The following is a 24,351-nucleotide window of genomic DNA, read 5'->3' as shown; positions in this document are numbered from 1 at the left end:
TGAAGAAGGTCACTTTCAATTTAGTAAACATCCCTAAGTCATCATGTTAATTCCCAGCCAGTCACCCTAGAAATGCTGAGTCAGGAAACATAACCAAGCAATTAGCTAACTAGCCATGAATCCACTTGACTTTATTAATTTCTCTCTTGGCAGAGAAGCAAGAAAAGGAAGCAAACCATCAGAGACATTCACGCATCATTCCTTCAATAAGTATTTATTAAATACCCAGTGCCAGGCACTATGCTAAGCCCAATATAGATTTCATTGAGTTATTAATATTCCCACCTATATTATATGTGAAGTTTTCTAAAGAATAAGGTACTGTTTTCCATAAATAAACCACTTTAACTCCCAAGATGCTTTATCTTCATTTCTGACCTCATGCCTTCCCCCACAGAGAGAGTTACACCCCAGAGTGAGTTTCCAGACCCCATTCCTCTAGAGAGTCCTCTCATCTGTCAGGCACTTAACGAGCAGAAACTCACAGTAGAAACACTAGACCTGTACTCGCTGTGTTTAAAGTCCTAGGAAAATACTAGTAGTACGAAATGATTCATATTATCACACTCATGGATTTTTTATTGTGCATTTGGGCTTTGTTTTAAAGGAAGTAACTTATAATTGTTCAAAAAATCTTTTTAAAATACTAATGTGTACATGCATGTGTGCACACACAGAACATACACACACACACACTCCAAATGTAAACAAGGATGTATACAACCTAGAAATAAAATCTTAAGAGTCTCACCTTATCAGAGGATTTATTACAAAAGAGGCAAGCCCCTTTCCTATCTTCTAAAAACCACTGACACCCCTCAAAATTTAGAACCCAAGAAAAGATCTGCTCTGAGAACTGATCATCAGAAAGGATGATAGGGCTAGAGACATTCCAAGTTCCCACTATGAATGAATTAAGGACTCATATCTGGCCAAATCCTCTATGACACCTCCGTGTGGAGTTGATATAAACACTCCCATCATGCACTGGCACACACATGCACACAGTGCCCTCATATGTGTGTCCCACACACACCCGCATGCCCGACTCTTCCAGAGAGCAAGCTTACCTACAAACACAAAATGCCCCTGACCACCCAGAGGGAGAGGTGAGAAGCCTCTCTCCCTCCACCTCAGAGTCTCCCGAGGCTGCTGACATCACAAAAGTGTCAACTGGCAACCTCATTGTCATGCGGTTCTCCCCTGGCTCCCCTTCACTTACAAAGGCAGGGAAAGGGTGAGACCTTTCAAAGCTGCCAAGTGGGCAAGCTTCCAATAGCACTCTGGACTGAGCAAGCAGCAGAGCCACCAAGCCGGCAGCAGGGCACTGGGCCTCGTGTTTCAACTTCTGTTCAGTTCTCCCGTAATGGAAAATTGCTTTGCACAAAGCTAGAGTGTTACAGTTTTTTCCAGCACCCATCCCCTGCCCTGCCCCACCCCTCGGCAGCCTTCAGATCAGGACAGCCTGTACCCGCCCTCAGGAAGGTAGAAGGAGGGGAACCGTGGCTTCTTACTATGTCCCTTTCTTCAGGCCCTAGCTCCAAGTTGTTACTCTTTTCTCTTGGAATGGGGCTGGTATCAGGGTCCAAGTGTCCAAACAATTGTATTTGTCAAGACCAAGAAGTATCCTGCGCAGATTTGCAGCTAACGGAATACCCAACTGACATTCCTCTGAACACCCGGAGGCTATTCCTCAACCAAAACAAAATCACTAGTTTACCAGCTTTGCAGCTAGGATTCCTCAGTGACCTCGTTTACTTGGACTGTCAGAACAACCGGATTCGAGAGGTGATGGATTATACCTTCATCGGGGTCTTCAAACTCATCTATCTTGACCTCAGCTTCAACAACCTAACTTCCATCTCCCCATTCAGCTTCTCAGTGCTCACCAACCTGGTACGGCTGAACATTTCACACAACCCTCACCTGTTGTATCTTGACAAATATGTCTTTGCCAACACCACCTCTTTGAGGTACCTGGACCTCAGAAACACCGGATTACAGGTCATCAACCATGATGGCTTCCACCACTTGGTGGTGCTCCAGACCCTGTACCTAAGTGGGAACCCCTGGATATGCAACTGCTCCTTCCTGGACTTCACCATCCACTTATTAGTGTCCCATATGGACCACCCAGGTAAGGGGTTGAGTGGCAGTGGGTTCTATGCCATGGGAGGGATTGGGTTCTGAGAGGGGTAGTCAAAAGATGGTCGGGATGGGAGGGAAAGGTGGGTGACATGATTAAAAAGTACTGTTACTCTTTGGCCCGGCTCCTCCTTGGGTTGACTGGAGAGGCAATAAAGCTTTTAATAGCAAAAGTTCTAGAATGAGAATTCAGAGTTCAAACACATCACTTACCAACTGGTGTGCCTTTAGAAAAATCTCATTTCTCTGCACTTGTTTCCCATTCCATAAAACTGGTACATATTACATAATTTGTAGAATTGTAGCCAACAAAATGTATATGAAAATGATACAAAATGTGTACTGTAATTGTAAAGTAACAAAGTAATTCAAGGGCACTGGGCTCCCGCGGGTAAACTATGTTAATCTGATTAATGCTGTGACTGAATTTTTCCAAGGTCTAAAATAAATTCAGCCCTGCATGGGTGAGGGGGGATCCAGCAGGACTTAGGGAAAGTTCCACAGGGGGAGAGAGGCATAGGAGAATCAGGGACAGCAAAAGACAGAGGAGAGAAGGAAGGTCTTTGATAGACTGGTTTCAAAATGCTGACCTCACAGGGAAGTGTCAAGCTGGGAGAGTTCAGCCTTACCTGGGAGAGTTCCAAGCTTGGTGCTGCCACTGAGCCAACCCTCTCTGCCATGGCTCCCTTAGTACCCCAGTGTCTCACATCCTCATCCCAGGGACTCTGCTGTATCCTTCAACCCCAGGTAAGTCAGAGCTTCAGAGAAATGAGGCCCTTTACAGAAAGCCTGGGGCCACTGGTATTGTCCCTGTGACAGGGCAGTTCCTGGCCAAGAATGGCACTGCAGAACTGGTGGAGAGAGAGTCATCAGCCCTCCAGAGCTCCCGGTGGCCATGTCTTAAAAGGCCTTCCAGCCAAGAAGTCCACTAGAGTGAAGCAAGTTAGGATTTCCAGCCCAGATTTAAGGAGGCACTGAGAATAAGCACTTGGAGTCAGTGCCTCCTTAACTTTTGTGCCCTGGGCATCTGCCAAAAATCTCATCCTATGGTGTTAGAATAACAAAAAAGGAGCTGTAACTGTCAGAAATCTCAGCAGCACTGAGGCTGAAGTCAGGAGCGATGGTCTCAAGCAGCATCCTTATCATCCTCTCTAGGAGCCAGAGACCAGAGACCGTGGTTTCTGCAGAGTTCTCCAGAGGGACAACTGCCCAGCCTTAAATGTAGTTCCTAAACGTGATTTTTCCTGCCCGCTCACATCGTATCTGGTGCAAAGACATGCATATATACATACATACATACATACATACATACTTGCATACATACATACATACATGCATACATACATACATACATACACATTTTAGAGCTCAGATGTGTTTTAATTAGCATTTGTTACTTATCTGTGTTAGATTCACTTCCCCATTATGTCTCTTATCCCACTCTTTTCCCACCAGTTTCTCTTCTTTCATGTAGTGTGTGTGTGTGTGTGTGTGTGTGTGTGTGTGTGAGAGAGAGAGAGAGAGAGAGAGAGAGAAAGAGAGAATGAACTATGAGTTTAATTGAACACAGGCAAGGTGTTATTTATAGAAACATGGGCAACTCAGCATTGGCAACATCACTGAAGAAAACGTCTCCCCCTTCCTCAGGAACCGCTAACTGCCAAAAGCTTCTGAGGAAGGGGTAAGACCTTCTGAGTCCCTCCCCTTCTTCCGCCACAGAATGTGGACGGGCCCAACCTTGTGCTGGTCTTGAATGGTCCAGCTATACACACACATCCTCCTTGAGCAGTGGCCACTGGGTTGCCAGGGCAACCTCCTACCCTACCTGACTACACCATGGCAATTTACCTTCTATTCAGGCTCCTAAGCCTACCATGCAGTTCACCAAGCTTTCACGCAATCTTCTTCCCTAATCAAATCTCTGCTTTTACCATTGTGTCTTCTCAGAATTTTCAGGCTGACTCCTTTGGACTCCTTGACTCTTTCAATTCTACCCATAATTGAACAAGATTGCAAAGCAGGTGTTTTTCACTGCATGTTTTCAAAGACAGCAGAAAGCATAATTGTCTTGTCAAGTTCAGAAACCACTCATGGATAAAAGGAGGCACAGTTTTCCTCCACTGGCCAGTGGGACCCACAACTGATGACCAGCTCATCCCCTGCTGTCCAGGAGCTCAGGGGAGCCTTATAGGCCACTTCTGGGAGAAATATGATCCCACTGTTCCTGTTCATTGCTTATGAACAGGAATCTTAGAAAAGATCTATGTATCTTAGAAAACATGAACAGGCCATGACTAGACAAATCTCTGTGAGTTTATCCGCACATCGTCTCCATAGGCTGGCTTGGCCAAAATCACACCACTAATACATGTAAAAAAAAATTATTTTCAAATTGAGGTCTGAGCTACTCAGTTTAAGGCCAGTTGGCAAAATACCCGAGAAAATCCAGTTATTTGGGCTCAGAGTTTTGAAGGTATTAAGATTTGCTTTTAGATCTGAAGCAAAGCAATGAGACCCAATAGCAGAAGACACTGCTGAAGGGACCGTGGTCCCAGCGTCCCCTTAAAGGGCATGCAGCCAGCTGCACAAGTTCTTAGTCCCTTCCTCCTAAAGGTTCCTCAACTTACTAATAGCTGCATGGAATCGGGACAAGACCTTTAATGTTCTCCACAGATCGTCGGGAAACATTTTAGACCCAAACTATAGCAAGGTCTTTTTTTTTTTTTTTTAGTGTCATGTGATTTTATTTTTTTTTATTTTTATTAGATATTTTCTTTATTTACATGTAAATTTCTCCTTTCCCAGTTTCCCCTCCAAAAAACAAACAAACAAAAACAACAAAAACAAACCCCTGTTGCCTCCCCTTTCCCCTTGCCTGCCACCCCACCCTCTCCCACTTATTGGCCCTGGCATTCCTCTACACTGGGGCACAGAACCTTCACAGGGCTGAGGTCCTCTCCTCCTATTGATGGTTGAATTTGAAATCCTCTACTATACACATGCTGCCAGAACAATCAGACCTCTCCATGTGCAGTCCTTGGTTGGTGGTTGAGACTCTGGGAGCTCTGAGGGTACTAGTTAGTTCATATTGTTGTTTGTCCTAAGGGGCTGCAAACCCCTCAGCTCCATTGGTCCTTTCTCTAACTCCTTCACTGGGGACCCTGTACTCAGTTCAATGGATGGCTGTGAGCCTCTACATCTGTGTTAGTCAGGTACTGTCAGAGCCTCTCAGAAGATAGCTATATTTAGGCTGGCTTGCCCTTCCTTCAGTCTCTGCTCCATAGTTAATCTCTGCAACTCCTTCTGTGGGTATTTGGTTCGCCCTTTTAAGAAGGAATGCAATGTCCACCTTTTGGTCTTCCTTCTTCTTGAGTTCCTTGTGGTTTGTGGGTTGTTCTTCCTGTATTCCAAACTTCTGGAAATTATTTATTTATTATATGTAAGTACACTGTAGCTGTTTTCAGACACACTAGAGTGTGTCCGGATGGTTGTAAGCCATCATGTGGTTGCTGGGAATTGAACTCAGGACCTTCAGAAGGGCAGTCAGTGCTCTTAACCTGCTGAGCCATCTTTCTAGCCCCTATAGCAAGGTCTTTATGAGACTGCATTATCTTTTAAATCTGAAAATCAAATAACTACCATCTTGTATCAGGTTAGGTTAAATATAACTAAAGTAGTTCTATTTCCTATCTTCCAATTACTTAGAACTCACAAAAGATCATTTACTTTGTTTAACAGCCACTATCAAAATGTAATTGCAATACTGTTACCCGCCTGGATTTCTCATGATCTACCCAAACTCCAAAAGGATCAATCTATTTTAGTGTTGGCCCTCTTTGGGTCTCATTCAATCTCATATTCGTTCTCTCCCTTCTCATTATCTTCCTCTTCTTCCTCCTCCTCCTTCCTTTCGCACACACACACAAACCCACAAGTATGCATGCATGTAAACACATAAAAAAACACATGAACAAACACACACAAAGGTAGATGTATCCATATACATATATACATACCTGCATATAAATTACATCTACATAACATACATACATGTATAAATCACATGTATCCACTCATGCATGCAAACATACACCAAATTGAACACACAATAAAATTCATCATATGCCTCTCACACTTTAGCTAGACTTCGATGCAAAGGAAGCACTATTTCCATTGACTCTCCTATAATTATTCTACAGGGTAGACATACCTTGGCTTATACACAAACATTCTTGCTGAACTTTCATTACAAACTCTCCTACTTATATCACATTTGCTGTCAAAATGGTGAACTTGACATGTTCTAGAATGGAACTCACACTTCTCTTCCCTAAGAGCCACAGTTCGGGACATAGGAAAAGATCAATGACATAAGCAGAGTAGCCTTATTGTAAAGGAGAATCCAGTTTGCACATAGGTTCCTTTGAGGTAAGGAGGAACCACCCTTCAGCACTAGTGTGGTCCCTGGGATGCAGTGTTAAAGCAGGCAGTATGGAAGTGCAATATTGATCTCTATGTTCCTTATGAAATGAGAAGTGAGGAGCTGGAAAGATGGCTTGGTAGATAAGAGCATTTGTTCTTGTGGAGGACCGGGGTTCAGTTTTCTACTTCTCCGCACCATCTATAATTCCAATTTCACAGGATCTGACACCCCCTTTTGATCTCAGCAAGCACTGTGTGCATGTGGTGCATTCACAATACACACAGGCAAACCACCCACCCATACACATAAAATAAAAATATATTTTAAAGAATCAGTGAAGCAACAGATTGGCATGCTACAATTTAGCTCATCCCTTCATCCCTCCATTGCCAAACAATGGCTAATGGGTATAACTAACCCAAGCTCTGAGACTGCGTACGGAGATTCACACAGCACTAGGAGATCGGCATCATCATTATGTGCCCAAGGTCTGCTGTGGGGTACAGCAGAGCTAAATAAAACTGAAGCCAGTATCTGCCTAGACACCAATCTTGGCTCTAAACGATAGGACAGCCACCATGCAGACAGCAGAGCCCAGAGCTGAAAGCTCAGGTTCTCAAGAGAAATAGACATGTTGTGATCCTAGCCTGCCACTTACTATCTATAGGATATCAGATAAGTCAGTTAACCTCTCTGAATTTTGATTTCTTCATCTTTAAGACATAGATAATAATAGATCCAACCTACCTAGGGCTGTCATAATGATGAACAAGAGCATTTATGAAGTGCTCTTAGCATTAAGCTTGACACTTCACAAGCATTCTGTAAACAAATGGTTGGTAGATGTAAGAAATGTACAGAATTGTACAGAAGATGTCAGCCAAGTGGTTCCTTGAAGAAGAGGCAGGCTTCAGGAAGTCTCCAGCACAGAATACTGTCTAGGAAACAGGAGGACTATAGAGGTACAGACAGGGCGTGCATAGAATTTGGAAAGGTGGTCATTACAACTTTGTACTTTAATCCAGGAGGAAAGAGATGCAGGGATTCCTGGAAGGAGTTGAATATTGGATAAATTGAGATCACAGAGTTCCAGACCCTGAAAAGCTAAACTTAGGGCCAAAATCAAGACCTGGTTACTTATCAGTGAGTTATGAGACTTGGGGCTGGAGCAGCAACACCAAGGTGGCTGTGCCTGCACCACTGAGTCTGGGTCTTCAAGTTCAACCCAAAGAAATCGCCACCTCCAGAGGCAGGTGTGGATGTACAGGTTTCTAGGCAAGAAGGCAGAGTCAGCCCAACAGAGGGGTGGTGGCAGAGCCTTGTGATTTGCAAGTGCTGAGCAAAGCTTTAATCCATTTCTCCCCAGCTCCTGCCTACTACTGAGCTGAAATTAGACATAGGAGATTCACGCCCCCAATTCTGTGACCTTGGACAGGTCCCTGCACTAGCACTAACTTCCTGAGGAGAATAAGTATCCCTAAGCCATTATAGGCTCTCATATCAGAGGAAGGGTCGAATTATCGGGCTCTCTCATTAGCTAAAATGAATCCTGCAACAGTGGAAAACCTTGGAGGAAGACAAGGTCCTGAAAGGAAGTGGAGTGACTCAGGAAAAGGCATGCGGGTATGTTCTTCTCTCTACATCCCATCCTGAGCTCAGGAGACCCCTGCCCCCACTGAGAAGGGAGGCTTCCAGGAAACTGAAATGTTTTGTTCACCTCAATTCATCATAATATTATACGAAACAGGAATATTGAAACTCTCCCAAAGGAACAAGACGCTTGGCACTATTATTAACAAAAATATTAAACAAAATCCTACAATGACACTCTTCCCAGATGTATGAAAGTATTCAGTCTGACACAGTTCGCTTTCCAAATTGCAGAGGATAGCAGAAATGGAAGTATGTTATGATACGCCAGATGCTGGGTGTCCTGCTGAGCTCTGGTGAGTACAGGGTTAAAACAGATGCAAGCACTCCGTTTCCTTTTTAGCCCAGGTCAGCAAGTAGGTGAACTAATTCCTAGCCAAAAGCTGTAATTTTCCAGTCATTAGTGATATCTAAAGGTGAGAGTGGCTACTGAATTATTCCCAGGATATTTCTTTCCCTTAGTAGGACAGTGTTAAATATTTCTAGGATGTTCTCCAAAAAAATCACTGAGCCCCAAGCTCCTGGTAGCTATACTGGCTTCCCCTTTACCCCCAAAATCTGGCCCAAGGCAGCCAGCAGAGGTTTCCGAAGCCCTGTGAGCACCTTAGATATGATATCCCGTATAGAAGCCATTAGTTGTACGTGGCTACTGAGCTCTTGAAGTCTGGAGTATCACTGAACTGCATTTCTAGCTGTTATTTATTTCAGCTCATTTAAATAGCCACTGGGGTAGTGGCTTTCGTAATGCTGGGCAAGCCATTTAACACAAGCGCCTTAAGCTGAGTCCGTTATTATGTTAGTTTGTGTTAGAGGGGGTTAATGAGCTGTTTGGTCGTTTAGTTGGTTGGTTGGTATTTGTTTTTGGTTTGGAGTTTCGTTTTGTTTCGTTTTGCTTTTGCTTCGATAAGATACCTGAGACAATAACATAAAGGAGAAAATGGTTGTTTGGGCTCATGTTTCAAAGATTTAAGTCCACAGTTGCCTGTCTCCATGGTGTCTAGGCTTAGAATAGAGAGATAAAGGAGGAAGTGACCTACTTCCTACGATGACACCCCACATTTTGGTTTCAACTACCTCCCAAGAATGGTCTCGGACTGGTGAGATGGCTCAGTGGTTAAGAACACTTCCAGGGGTCACGAGTTCGAATCCCAGCAACCACATGGTGGCTCACAACCATCTATAATGAGAAACAAATAAAAAACAAATAATAAAAAAGAATGTTCTCAGATGAATTCATCAGTGAATCAATCCATTGATTAGGCCAGAACACCCATGATTCAATCAGTTCCCAAAGGACACCCGTCTGAACATTACATTAGTGATCAAGCCTCAAAATGAGTTTTGGGGGAACATTTCATACCTCAACTATAGCAAGTGTCCTCACGGGTGAGTGGACTACTTTGTCCAGCCCAGCATGGATACACACCACCCTTCTACTCCAAGGTTCTTCTCCATTTTCATACTATTTTCTTGTTATTGGGTGCATCTACCTATTTGATGCTAAAACATTTATTATATTCTTCTGTGTGCAAAATATGTGAAGATGGTTGTAACACAGAGAAGTTCTTATTCCTGTCTAATAAGGCAAGGTAGAAGAGACATAAAATAGACTGGAAAGCCAGAAAGCCCTGCCCTGGTTGTTAACACCACTGAGTGACTTTGAGCTACTTCCTCACTTTGAGTCTTGCTTTTTTTGTTTTGTTTTTTTAAAGATATATTTATTATGTATACAGCCTTCTGTCTGCATGTATGCCTGCAGGCCACAAGTGGGCACCAGATTGCATTATAGATGGTTATGAGCCATCATGAGGTTGCTAGGAACTGAACTCAGGACCTCTGGAAGAACAGTGCTCTTGACCTCTGAGCCATCTCTCCAGCCCTACTTTTCTTGTTTTTAAAGTAGGGGAACAGAACTTGAACTTCTCAAAGACCCTTTTATCTCAAAGGCTTCAGATTTAAATAGAGAGATAAAGACACTCATGATAAAGGAGGAGATGGATGCTCAACAGATAGGATCTCAAGTAAGCAAGTGTATGGTGGGTAAAGGGAGCTGGAGGTGTTCCTGTCCGGATGGCTATGACCATAGGAGGAGAGGAAAGGAAGAAGCAGGAAGCCTCTAACTCTGGCACCCTTCTATTCCCATATTAAGCTCCATCAATTTTTCTGCCACAAGGTAGTCAGTCCCCCAGGCTTTCCTGCCAGGCCTGACACCCAAAGCAGAGGCCCTAAAACTCTAATAGGCACAAAAATCCCACTCCTGAGATTCTGAGTCACTGACAGGCCACTTCTCAGACAGCCTATGGCGGGCAGGCAGCATTCTGTGTTCCAGAGCTTCTGGGGTGGTTCTCCCTGGAAAACAACTTAATTCGCCCTGAGATGCTAATGGGTAATAATGTTTTGAAATGTCTCCTTCAGGGGGCATTTGCAGTTTGACAGGAAACCGTCAAAAGTCAAGAATTCAGAAAGTGGCCACCAGAGATAGTTTTAGGTCTCCTTGTATCAACTCTAAATTGTGGTCCTTAGGCAGTTCTTTTTGTTTTTGTTTGTTTGTTTGTTTGTTTGTTTGTTTGTTTGTTTTTCCCAGACAGGGTTTCTCTGTGTTGCCCTGGCTGTCCTGGAACTCACTCTGTAGACCAGGCTGGCCTTGAACTCAGAAATCCACCTGCCTCTGACTCCCAAGTACTGGGATTGTAGGCGTGCGCCACCACTGCCCGGCTTCCGTAGGCAATTCTAACCAAGCCCAGTGGTGGGGCCCAAAAGTCAAGGAGGAACCCAGGCAAGGGTGACACAGAGGTGGGTACACGAGGCAACCGAGGGACATCTGCAGGAAACAGATGGTTTGGGTCATGTGCTGCTTCAGGTCCAAGTCATTGTGAGGGCATTTTAAACAGAGAACATCTTAGTTTCATTCCGTGGTTATTTCATCCTGTATCCAGGTAGCTATAATAGGATAGTGGCCCCATTTCAACACACCCAGTACAGAGTCACCCTCAGCTGTGCCAAAACTTGATTTCCAGAATGAATTCAGGTCTTGCACCACTTCACTATAAATGTTAACCCAGCTGCAAGCTCTTCCATCAGAGAAATTGAAATAAAGACTGGAGGCAGGCAGAGGTGGGGAGAGGAGCTGAGAGAAAATGAGATGGCTCAAACAATGCCAACTGCTCTGCCAAACTGGCTGACAGATCTTATAAAAACATTCCCTGGCCTTGATGCTAGAAGACCATCTTTCTAAAGACAGTTGAAGAGGCATAAAGGGAAATGACTAAAACACCCCAAAAGAAGGTGGCCAGCCAGGAGATTCTGATAGGCTCCCTTATTCAACTCACATGGGATTCCTGGAGGGTAAGCTGTCTAAAGGTCAAGCAGGGAAGCTCCATACTTCTCCGTGTGATTTCTCAAACCACCTAGCAAACTTAGGCTTCTGGAAGGTGGCAGTAAGAGGCTGGCCAGAACAGCTAGCCTGAGTTTCCCCATCTCAACAGATAAGGAGTACCTCAAGCTGGCAGAATCCAGGATGATGGATGCAAACAGAAACCGAGACAAAGGTCCATCCCTAAAGGACCCTGAATAACTATCTGGGGACCATGCTGTGTGTGGTGGTTTGAATGTGCTTGGCTAAGGGAGCAGCACTATTAGAAGGTGTGGCCTTATTGGAGGAGGTGTGTCACTGTGGGGGTGGGCTTTGAGAACCTCCTCCTAGCCAAATGAGCAAGAGTCTTCTGTTTACCTTTGGAACAAGATGTAGAACTCTCAGCTCCTCCAGCACCATGCCTGCCTGGACACTGCCATGCTTCCTGCCATGAGAATAGACTGAACCTCTAAACCTATAAGCCAGCCCCAATTAAATGTTGTCCTTTATAAGAGTTTTTTTGGTCATGGTGTCTCTTCACAGCAATGGAAAACCTAAGACACTGGGTATCATGTGAAGCCCTGGAAAGCAGGCAAGTCTGGAGACAGAGTTAGGAATTAAGCTCCCACAGACAACCAGGAGGCAGGGAACAGAGGCCGGTGGCAGCGGTGGGGATAGAGGTGTGGAGAAGTAGGACAGGAGAATTTGGAAGAGAGAAACAGGACTTAGGACTGAACTGGTCTGCTCGTGGCTATTTATACTTCCTGGTAGGCAAAATTGTAGGTGATAAATTTATATCAATTTAACCTCTTTCTTAATACCCTGGGAGCTCTATGATAGTATTCCGCATTAGAATAGTAGCACAAAGTCTGACAGAGAGTCGCATTAAATGAATGAGTTAAATTGGAAAAATAAAAAGGAAAGGGGAAGTGAAGAGCAACTTCTAATGTTTAGCTTGGACAATTGTGAGAAATTCATTGAGCTAAACACTTGTGCGGTCACCTTCCCATCACTAGAACAAAATACCTGACACTTCTGGCTTACCAGAAGGACACGGCTGTGGCTCACCGTTGGGAAGATTCAGTCTGGAATCAATCGGTCCCATTGTTTTAGTCCTGTGATGAGATAGCACATCATGGTGGTGATGCAGTTATTTTCAGGGCAATGGGAGGTGTGACCCAGGAATTGAAAGTGCCAGCCACTCAATGGTCACTACAAGGCAAACGAAGACAATGGCTCTCAGTCTGCTGCTTCACACTCCATGGTTAAAAATGAACTCACAAGGAAATAAGCCAAGCCAAAGCAAGAATTATTAAGAAGACATGAGGAATTAAGGAGGAGCAGAGGGAACTCCCAGAGCTAAGCTTTTTTATAGGAAGTAGTCAGGGAGCACCTACAGCCAGTGTGGGCACCTGAGTGGGCAGCCGCTGAGCTGCAAGTCGGGGGGTGGGGACGAAAGAAACCCGACAAAGACCAGGGTGATTTCTGTTGAGATCAGTTAATTATCTGAGCATATCAGAGGACAAGTTAGGGGTGACACACTGCGTGTTCTTAAGGTCTAACCAGGGAGATGGACAGGTACTCCCCACCAGTCATAACTGAAGCTTCCCTCTGTACATCTCTGACTTCCTCTCTTAGCGGCTGATCTTGACTGTGTGCAAGCCATTTATTGCCTGCTAGAGCTGCTGATTTCTGGCCTTGTAGGTGTTGCTAGTCTTAGACTTTGATGGAGTCCTAGTGATTGCTAATTAGAACTGTGTTCTTGTGTTTGTTCATATAACCAGTCAGTAGTAGTAGTAGTCTAGGTTGAATGAGATTTTTTTCCCCTCAGCCCAGTCAAGTTGTTTTTTTTTTTTTTTTAAACTGAAAGATGCAACATTTCAAAAACAGGCAGTACTATCCAGGTACTTACCATCCCAGCACTCAGGAGACAGGTAGGGGGCAAGAGCATTTCTGTGAGTTCAAGCCTAGGCTGATCTACATTGCAAGTTCCAGGTCACTCAGGGCTCCATAAAGAGACCCCGTCTCAAGAACAAAACAAACAGCAGGGATTTCAGGGTGGAGTTTACTACTTGGTGGTAGGATTTTGCTGAGTAGATATGAGACTCTGAGTTTGATCCCCAATACCATCTAAGTGCAGCTGCCAAAGTCCCCCTTAGTTTTGCCTGATGAACCTTCTCGCAGCTCCCGGGATGTAGTTGTGGTCTTCCTAGGTTACCTCACAACCAGGTCTCTGCCTATGGCACAGTCTGTCATAGGGAGAGGTTGTTTAGAAGCCATTTCTAGTTACAGTTTACAGCACTGTGATTAGCCGCTATAGACCGGAGACACAATTGACCTGTGTGTGTGTTTCAGGGAAGAGGCTTGGTGGGAGTGAGTCAGAGCTGACAGGAACCCACTAACTCTGATTGTGTCTTCCCAGGGCCCTCCTTGTCCACCCTCTGTTCTGGTCAGTTTAGGAATCTCCCACCTGGAGGCAAGTCCTGTTTTTTCCCATTCCTGGTGTTCCCAGTGCTCTTGAAGAAGCGGGTACCAAGAAGGCTAAATCCTTAGTCGCTGAGCAATACATCCTGTGAGACAATGAGTGTTGTTAGTAAGCTCAAAATAGAGAACATCAAATACAGTGTGGAGAATCACTGTCTCTGGCAATCACTGAACTCAAATGAAATGAGACCAGCAAAGGAAAGGTTTAGAATGAAATACTCTAAGGGCCAAGCACAGAAGCTCGTGGGGACACCATGTTATTGAAAGGGGGACATAAGTCAAGAAGCATGCTGAGCATGAACATGGGGAGCGGGGACAGGGCAGAAAGGACATTCAAAGAAGACAAAGTCTCCAATTAGCAGCACCCTAGAAAACCCAAAACTGCCCATTGTATTTAACTACCAGGTCCCTGGGATGAAACTGAACCCAAGTCGGGGTGGGCTATAGAAGGTGCAGAGAGAAGAGTCCATCATATGTCTACCTTCTAGGACGTCTCCCTTCTAGTTGGTGGTGGGTTGAAGGGTACAGAGTGATAACCTGAGCTGAAACAAGAGTGTCCTTCTAAGGGAAAAAAAAATAGATCCAATCATTAGTTAATCTGCTCATTCAGAAAATATTCAGGAGACAGGGGAGAATAACTAAAGAGAGGAGCCCCCATGAGGAGGGAGCAAATGGTCCCTTCTCTGTGTCCTGGGGCCGTGGAAGGGAAGGGAAGGGAAGCCTAAATGTGGCAGGTGCAACCGAAGCACTGACCTGCCTTGAGAACCTACACCTCGCTTTCTACAAGATGAAGGTCAAAGACTGGCTTTCTCTCTTTTTTGTTTTATTAATTATTTTATTTATTACATCTCAAATGCTGCCCCCTAGGGCCCCTGTCCCAGGCCCCTAGTTTCACACAATGTTTCCTATGACACTGCCAAGCTATCAGATGAGAACAAACCTTCTGTTCTTGAAGTGCTATGAAACGGAGATGGACTCTGGCAGCTGCCACTGTTACACGGTGTCGGGGATGGAACTCGGGGCCTCATGCACAGGAGGCAAGTGTCCTGCCACCAAGCTACATACTCAACCCTGAACTGCCTAATTCTTAATACTTAAAAACTACCTGAGTGGGATTTTTTAAAAAAATCTTCATGCAGCCCAGTCTTCTTGTCTAGAAAATGATGTAGTTCCCATTCCCTTGTGTTGTCGTAGAAGTTAAATAAGATGAATTGACATGAAGAGTTCGGCACCACAGTCCTGAGTGCTGAGCAAGGCTCCTTACCACCACCACTTAGGTGGTGCAGACCCAGGTTTCCTGGGGCTGATTCTGAGTTCTGGTAGCATACAGAGCAGGGGATGGCTATCAGTGTTCACAGACAGAAGCAGGCTAAGCAGGCATTGCTCTATCTTCATGCACAGGGAGTGTGAGATGCCAGGGCTCTAGAGGAAGGGATGTAAATTGGGAGGGATGTAAACTCTTTCAGACCGATCACACTATGTTTTAAAAAAGGTACTGAATGCACTGTCCGGCCCTAAGGCCCAGATCTCTCTTTTCCATCCTGGAAAGTCTGATCTTTCTCTCAACATAAAGGAATAACTGGTATATACCGGATACATCTCAATAAACTACAGCTAAGATTGAAATAAGTTGGATGTGGTGGTTTATCCTTGTAACCCTAACCCTCAGGAGTCTGAGGCTGGAGGATTGCAGAAAGTCAAAAGCTACTCTGGGCTGCACAGTACATTTCAGGCTAATTTAGTTTACAAAATGATTCAAATCTGTCCCCAACCAACCAACCAACCAACCAAGACTAGAACTGAAGTCATGTTAGGCAAACCCTTGCCCCAGCCTTTGGCCGAGGTGACATAAGGCATTATGACCCCAAATGACAGTTACTGAAGTATGAGAAGCCCAGCCTGGACTCTTGAGTGCCTGGGCAGGCACTGGGCAGACCATTATGGAAGAGACATACTGTGTGGAGTCTATACTGTTACATGAGAGGAAGGCTGTGAGCAGCAACTACCCTCAAGGGAAGAGCATTGCCGGGCAGACACATTCAGATCAGGTGGTCTCTAGCTGGTGGCTTCTGTGCAGAGAACTGAATAAAAAAAAAAGTGAAAGACAAGCCACGGAAACGTGAAGTGAGGTGAGGGAGGGGCTTTCTAGACAGGGGAAGGAGCAACGGTAAGGATACCAGGGTGCACCGTACTGGACAAGCCAGAAGGGGAGAATGGCCGCAGCAAGGGGAAGGGGAAGGAATGAGAGGAAACAGAGCAGAACAGCCTGGTCAGCAACCAGACCACACAACAAAGAAGCCACACGAGGGTTTGCTTTTATTCCACCATTGACAAGGGGGCCTGCAAGGGGTTTTTGGCAGAGAAGAAGCATGCTTTGTGATTGACAGTTGGCTCCCACTGCTGTATGTAGGAGAGATTGTCAGGAAAGGAGGTTAAGAATGGCGGGGGTGGGGGACAGGATGGTGGCTCAGACTAGGGTGCACATGGTGAGACCACTAAGAATCAAGACATATAATAGTGAAGGAGGACCCACAGCGTTTGCCTATGCCTTGATTCTGGGTAGGATGTGAGCAAGGAAACTCTTCCTGGTCCACCGGTGCATAGTGGTACCTTTCACTCTTGAAATGTTATAAGCCACTTGCTATCCATGAGGGCACACCACAGGTTTTCCAGCAGGCCATTCTAGTGAGGTCATTTTCTCAAGTGGTGTTGTTCCGTGCTCCAAAATAGTGTCAAGCTGATATAAAACTAGCCAGCACAGAGTGATTGTTTATATATATATATATATATATATATATATATATATATTATACACACAAGCAGGTTGTAGTTTGGTGGACCCTGACTTAGGACATCACAAAAAGATAGCTAGGTGATAAAGAAATGGAGCCCCCATAGGCATAGATAGAGCCTGAGTCGGAAGTAAGAAAGGTTCCTGAGAGCATGGTGACGGCCTTGCTCTCCAGTCAGCTTTGGTGTTGGACTGCCATGCTGCCCATGTGGATTCCTTCCTAGGGAGTCATCTCTGGAATTTCAGCCATTGCGCAGAAGGGTATCAGTGATTTGTTTTCTTCAAATTCCACCTAGAAAACCTGCTCTAAACCACAGCTCAAAGACATGGTGGCTAAGCGGGCTAAGAAGTACTTGGCAAAACGTGTGAGCCAACAAAAATTGGAGTTTGAGCTAGACCTGGTGGGGCTCACTTATAATCCCAGTTACTTGGGAAGCTGTGGTGGGAGGATCCCAAATCCAAAGTGTCCTGGACTACAGACAGAGCAAGCCTACAGCCTGGGAAACCTAAGGAGACTGTGTTTCAAACAACAACTTTGAGGTTAGGGTTCTTGCTTGGTGATAAATGTTACCTGGTATTCACTAGGCCCTAAACGGAATCCTAAATACTGCAGAGAGGAAGGATACTAGGAGGAAAGGAAGAGAAAGAAGAATCGCTGGACAGGCCACACTGCAGGAATGTCCTCAAATTCCATCTCTCCTTGTATCCTGCCCCTTCTTTGAGGCTCCCCAGCCACCAAAGCCCAGATAGTTCATTCCCTGAGCTCACAGAGGGGATGGGTGCTCAGAGAAACCTGCATAGAGCCTGCTTCCTTCTGTACCAAATGCCTGGGCATCTAGAGTATGGCCCCTGCCCAGGACCATGATCTTATCCACAGACCAAGGGAAGGTTTCTCTTAGAAGGAACCCTGAGTTCAAAGGGAGACCTCAAAGCTTATTACAACTAATATGTGGTTCTGAAGCACAGACTGCACAGACTCCCTGGATCCTGCATACACCTGGTTCTGGAAGACATGTTTACTGCCTATGAGTAAGATGCTGTGTATGGAAATAAACAAGGTGATAGTTTACGTTTCCTTAGGAACCATTTGCAAGTAGTTAAACATTAATAACATCTGTAATTGTACCTAGGAGTTTTAACTGGGACAGATGTTCTGGGCCCACTGGAGTAGTACTGAAAGGAGAGATATCAGGGGTCTAGACACACCAGCTATATAATATGAATGACGCCCCTTGGAGTTTGTCAAGGCCTAGCACGTGGTTGCCCTATGTAAGAGAGAAGAACAAATATACAGTTTATTCATCCCCTAGCCTGACAATATTTAAAACTATCATTCAAGCTGGTTCAGAATAGATTTTACAGCTAAATTTTATTAACACTTCATATTATACCTAGCACACATCAAATATTCCACCATCAGTATATAGGTCTATGATCTCTGAAAACACCGAATCAGACTAAAAAGATAATATATCACTAACAAGCTAAGAAAATGGATTTAAATTGTAAACAAGGTGGCAAAAAGGTGAAGAAATAGGACATAAAATACATGAAATAAATATAAAGCCAAGTAACAAGTTATTTGATACAAAATGTCAACGGACTGGCAACAGAAAGTTTTATTAGCTTGGGTGGGGGAAAATCGCAGCTCTAGTTGCTCACGAAAACATACATTATATATAGAAAAATGGTAACACTGAAGGAATGGGAAAAGACAAGCAATTCAAACACAGGCCAACAGGAATTCAGTCAGCCACACTAGGAGAAGGCAGCCTTTACAAGTGTTTCCAGCAGTAAGACCTATCAGTCAGTAACTGAAAGGCAATGGTGATAACTTTCTATGCATCTTTTTAATGTAAGTTAAAATATGACAGAATTATATGGAACGGTGACTTTAATATGACAGTTTTGAGTTAACCTGTGTCCAGAAAAGGTAAAATTCCTTCCCACGGGAACTAATAAAACAACCATAGACTAACAAAAACTGAGAGACCGTCTCTAGTCATAGATTAGGAAATCAGCTAGGGAGACTGGGGAGATGACTTGGTAGGTAAAGTACCTGATACTCAGGCATGAGGACCTGAGATCAGATCCTAGCAGGCATGCTAAAAGCCAGACACAAGCCATACAGGAGAAGTGGATCCCTGGGGCTTGTTGGCAGCCCAGGCTAGCTAAAACAGTGAGTTCGAGGGTCAGTGAAAGACCCTGCCTCAAAATATACAAGGTGGAGATTAAGAGAGGACATCAACCTTTGGTCTTCATATACAACACACACACACACTAACACTCACATATACACACTAACACTCACACATACACACACACTAACACATATACACACTAACACTCATACATACACACACACTAACACTCACACATACACACACACTAACACTCACACATATACACAGACACACTAACATACACCCCCACTGGCCTCAAACTCAGAAATTCGCCTGACTCTGCCTTCCAAGTGCTACGACTAAAAGCGTGCACCACCACTGCCTGACTAAATATTTTTTTAGAACAACAAAATTTTACTAAAATTTGCCTGATGTGTAGGCTATAATACAAATTATCAAACATGTTCTAAGGATTTTCAAAATGACAGAACATGTTTCTAACCACAGTAGAATTGAACTAGAATCCATTTGTCTTTACAAATTACAAAAAAAAAAAAAAAAATCTCCAAGTACTTACACATAGCAGTGAATAATAGCTCTTATTAATAAGAGTAATGATCAGATATACTTTTACACATTGAACATCTAAAACTCCCTCTGGTAGTCATGTAAATATGTGTCACACACAGGGTGGACTGTGGCAGGTGCGTTAGAAGGCTGTGGGTGAATGGGGATGAAGGGGAACAACCGCATGTCCTCTGACCTATGAGGACTGATAGCTTGGGGAAGTGTCGAGGAGTAGAGAGGCACTTTAAGGTTAGTTCTTACAGAATGGGAAGAACTGGATCAGGCAAAGACTGAAGAAAGAGGTTGTGGATACCTAGACCATGAGTTGTGTGACACGGCCAGCTACAGATGAGAGCCAGGGCTGGAGAAAGAGGCGATCAAGGTGTTAAGACGATTGGACTAGTGCAGAAGTGAGCCACAGGAGCACAGCAGGGTAGCAAAACTGAAGGCGGCAGGCACTGAGAGCCAGGACGGGTGTTGTGGATGTTATTCTGAGGTCCACAGTAACAATCACCAGAGCCTTTTTGATAATATGTATCTAGGAAAAGCTAAACCTTGCAGGAGCGGTCTGGTGTTTGTGTATGAACGGGACCCTAGCTGGTGTATCTAGAAGTGTGAAGCTGGGAGCCTGGGAAGGAAGCTCAGCCTTGACAGTGATGTGATGGGGGAAGGGGAGAGAAGGAAGCAGTAGAGAAGCCCAGGCCTCCCTCCTGACAGCCACCCACATCCCTCACCCGCACAGCAGCCTAACAATGCATTAAAATCGCTGCCTAATTGCTCCTTTCAAAGTTAATGCTCTCAAACGGGGAAGTGTGTGTTTAATGTTTAGTCTCATCTCTGCCGCCCAAGCCCCAATTTGAAAGCCAAATCTTTTTAAAAATAGAATGCGATAAACCCCTAGACACAGCTCCGACCCTCAGAATCCCACGTTTTCCTTTTTCAAATCTGTCTTTCTTTGGATATGTCGCTGGCAGTTTGAGCAGGTGACCTGGGAAACCTGTCTGGATCAAATCCTGGAGAAGCTTCAGCGGCTCCATTCTTGAACTCTCAGGCAGAGCAGAGGAAGCTTCCAGTTAGGCCAAAGCATGGCTGGGCTTTTGCCTCATCATGTCCACAGCCCTTCTCCTCTACCGGAACCCTGTCCGTTAGAGCAGGGTGGCCCACAGGGATACCTGGCCACATTCAATCTAGAGGGAAATGGCTCCCTCTCTTGATCTAGGTGATCACTGCAAACAGTTCACTGGCACAGCCTCTGCCCTGGCTTCTAGATCTACAGCCTCCAGCAACAGCAATAGTTACCAGTGACATCGGAGGTCTGACTTTCCTACTGGAACACTGGCACTGGACCATACCCCTTCCTTCCACTGTTCTTTCCAGGCACCCAAACCTACCTGCCACTCCTTTCTATAATTCCTCCACAGATAGCTTCTGTTAGGATTTTCTAGCCAAACCTCCTTCCCTCATGTCCTTGTCACCAAGGACATTGATGCCACCACACTGTTGCACAGTTCCTACTTCTTCTTCTCTGTTACATCCTTTGGTTGGAGCTCCCATGTCTTCACTCCCTGGAGCTCCTATGTCTTCACTCCCTGGAGCTCCCATGTCTTCACTCCCTGGACCAGCTCAGTCCTGGTCTTCCATCTTCAGGCTCCTGGCTAGATCCTTTGAAGTATCTGGAACCTTCAAATCATGAAACTTCCTAAGTCTCTATTTCCTTGTTTATAAAATAAAGATGGAAATATTATAAAGATTAAGATGGTTGTAAGCATTACGTGAGATAAAGCGCGTCCTCTAAAAGCATAGGAAACAACAATTATAACTATGATGAACTAATCACTGCAAAACCTGGCCTTGGCTCTGAGCTCCCCCTTATTTATTCATCATTTGCTGTGTGTATTCTCCTGGGTGCCTCTACGTACACATCAACATGGTGCAGTACACAGAGCTAGAAAAGTCACAGCTGTGGGCAGGACTCTTAAGTGCCATGCATACCTGGTACAGTAGCCTGGCTTCTCACCTTGTTAACTACCCTGAGAATACATATCATAGTTTGTGCCTATATATAAGAAAGTAGGACTTAGAGAGGAAATGGGGTGTCCTGCCAATGTCTGCATGACTACCAACTAACGATTTGGGTTGTAGAGCTCAAGAACCCCCTTTTCCTTCTGCTGAATACTGAAGTACATTGTGCTCCAACCAAAGGACGTAACAGAGAAGAAGAAGTAGGAACTGTACAACAGTGTGGTGGCATCAATGTCCTTGGTGACAGGGCATGAGGGAAGGAGGTTTGGCTAGGAAATCCTAACAGAAGCTATCTGTGGAAGAATTATAGAAAGGAGTAGCAGGTAGGTTTGGGTGCCTGGAAAGAGCAGTGGAAGGAAGGGGTATGGTCCAGTTAGCATTCAGAGGAGCAGCCAGGGGGCTGTACCAGCTGCTAACGGGGACTGACCATTCAACTCATTCATGGCACCAACTGGTGAGTGCCAATGCCATTGCTAAGAAGCAGAACTGATTCACCTACCGGCAAAGTCTTAATGCTGAGCTTCGCAGACATCCATACCAAAACTTTTCCCGAGCCGGGCGGTGGTGGAGCACACCTTTAATCCCAGCACTTGGGAGGCAGAGGCAGGTGGATTTCTGAGTTCGAGGCCAGCCTGGTCTACAGAGTGAGTTCCAGGACAGCCAGAACTATACAGGGAAACCCTGTCTCGAAAAAAAAAAAAGACTTTTCCAGGAATCTTGTCCCTTCCTGAAGGTGGTTTCTGATTCTCTTGAGCGATACTAGTGGTTTCTGTTAAATGGCTTTTCATCAATATGACAAAATACAGGCGAGAAACAACTTTAAAGGAAGAAAGGTTTACCCTGACTCTTGACTTCAGAGGCTTCTGCCTGCAATTGCTCTATCCCTTTGCTGTGGGTTTGTAGCTACCTCCCTATGGTAGCCAGGGAGCAGAGCATGAACAAGGATCCAGGGAAAAGACAGTGCCTTCTCAGTCACACCTGCTGACCTCCTGACCTCCTGACATCCCTCCTCCAGCTAGGCCCCACCTCCTAAAAGCCCGTGGCTGTGAAGTCACTGGTGACCCAGAGTCCTTTCAGAAGGTTGTCCCCTTGTGATCCAGCCACTCTACATAGCACTACCACCAGCTAGGAACCAAGGTATCAAACTGTGCACCTTTTAGGACAATTAGCATTCAGCCCACAAAGTGGTCCCTGAGTTGGCTCAGGCACTAGTACAGAGAAGGACCAGGGACTGGCAAAGGTAGGTTGAAAAAGATAGAAATGGGAAGCTGATAAAGCATGGTGCAGAGGTTCCAACATTCCGTGCTTACATTCCCAACCTTCTGCCCACTGTTGGAATATCTCCTTCCCTTAGGGAGGGTCTGAAGCAAAGATCATTATCACGGTCTGAATGCAGCTAAGCCTGGGTGTAAGATGTAGTTCTAGACACAGCACTTTTCAAACTGTAGCATGTCACCGGATGCCATGGGACTCTTGTTACAAAGCAGATGACCCTGGCAGCCTGGTGTGGGCCTGATATTCCACACTTCTTTTTTTTTTTTTTTAAGTTTTATTGCAATATGATGAGAAAAGTTACATGATTTCAATTTATCTGAGTTTGTTAACATTTAAAAACATATTTTAAGTAAATAGAATTAAATCACATTCTTGTTTTCCTTTTGCATCCAGCTCCTCCCAGAGACCCCCCCTTCAATACCTACAATATCTTTTTTTGTCATATTTTTAAAAATTTATAAAATATTATAACAATAAAAATGAGTATTATAAAAATTGTTTGATAAAAAACAACAATCAATTTAACAATCTTATGTATATGCTTTTTCACAGCAATACTGAAAATACAAACGTTTTTCTCAATATAAATTTTAAATAACTCCAAACGTATTAACTGTATATGTCAAAATAATATGTCACTATTATTTTCTTAAATGAACATAAATATATGAAGTATTTTTGTTTGTTTGTTTGTTTGTTTTTTGTATTTAGTAGAGCTTAAAATCTTGGCTCTTACTGTGGTAACTTGATATAAGAGTTACAAACGTCAAGCAAAGCATTCAGTCTTACTCTTTGTTGTTCTCCCCCTCCTAATTTAATTGTCTACATTACTTTTGGGTATGTAAATACTTTTAAAATATGTAAGCTTTCTGAAAACCATAGTATAGTATAAGAAGATGAAAGAAACAATACTTCTAATAGAAAGGCTGAGATAGGAGAAACAAGATCTCAAGACCATTATGTTGAACACAGCCAGACAATGCCACGAACAAACAAGCTGAAAGTGTATATGGATTGTATAATATTGGACCTATTTCTGCAATTACCAAATTAGAGAGACCATTGGATGACAATCAACAAATTTCTAATTCCTCATATTTTTGGATTTCAATCAATTAGAATATGTTGGTAATATTAATTTTCATATTAATATATTAAGAAAAAGTAATTGTTACTTCCTGTTGTTTTGTTGTAAGAGGTGGAATTAGATTTGTGTGGATTTGTTGAAAGATTACTTTCTTGCTTCTTCTAGGGTGTAGTTTTGCTCCTTATGTTGATGTTTTACATCTATTATCCTTTGTAGGGCTGGATTTATGGAAAAATACTGTGTAAATTTTGTTTTGCCATGGAGTATTTTGTTTTCTCCATCTATGGTAATTGAGAGTTTTGCTGGATATAGTAGCCTGGGCTGGCATTTGTGTTCTTGTGGGGTCTGTATGACATCTGCTCAGGTCTGGTGTAATTCTGATAGGCCTGCCTTTATATGTTACTTGCCTTTTTTCCTTTACTGCTTTTAAAA

The 24,351-nt window shown here is 44.1% G+C and overlaps 1 protein-coding gene across 1 annotated transcript in view; it reads left to right on the top strand.

Moving 5' to 3' along the window:
- The first annotated feature begins 1,179 nt into the window (after positions 1–1,179).
- The window catches only part of Lrrc52 (leucine rich repeat containing 52), a 25,027-nt gene continuing 1,855 nt past the window's right edge, over positions 1,180–24,351 (top strand). Inside the window, exon 1 of the mRNA XM_031342379.1 lies at positions 1,180–2,137. Coding sequence (XP_031198239.1) covers positions 1,516–2,137 — 622 coding nt within the window. The 5' untranslated portion in view covers positions 1,180–1,515. The remainder of the gene's footprint in view (positions 2,138–24,351) is intronic.

The sequence above is a fragment of the Mastomys coucha genome, unplaced genomic scaffold (genome assembly GCF_008632895.1).
Source record: "Mastomys coucha isolate ucsf_1 unplaced genomic scaffold, UCSF_Mcou_1 pScaffold1, whole genome shotgun sequence".
Lineage (NCBI taxonomy): Eukaryota > Metazoa > Chordata > Mammalia > Rodentia > Muridae > Mastomys > Mastomys coucha.
Note: the sequence above shows the minus strand (reverse complement) of the source record. Positions and strands in the feature narration are given on the sequence as shown.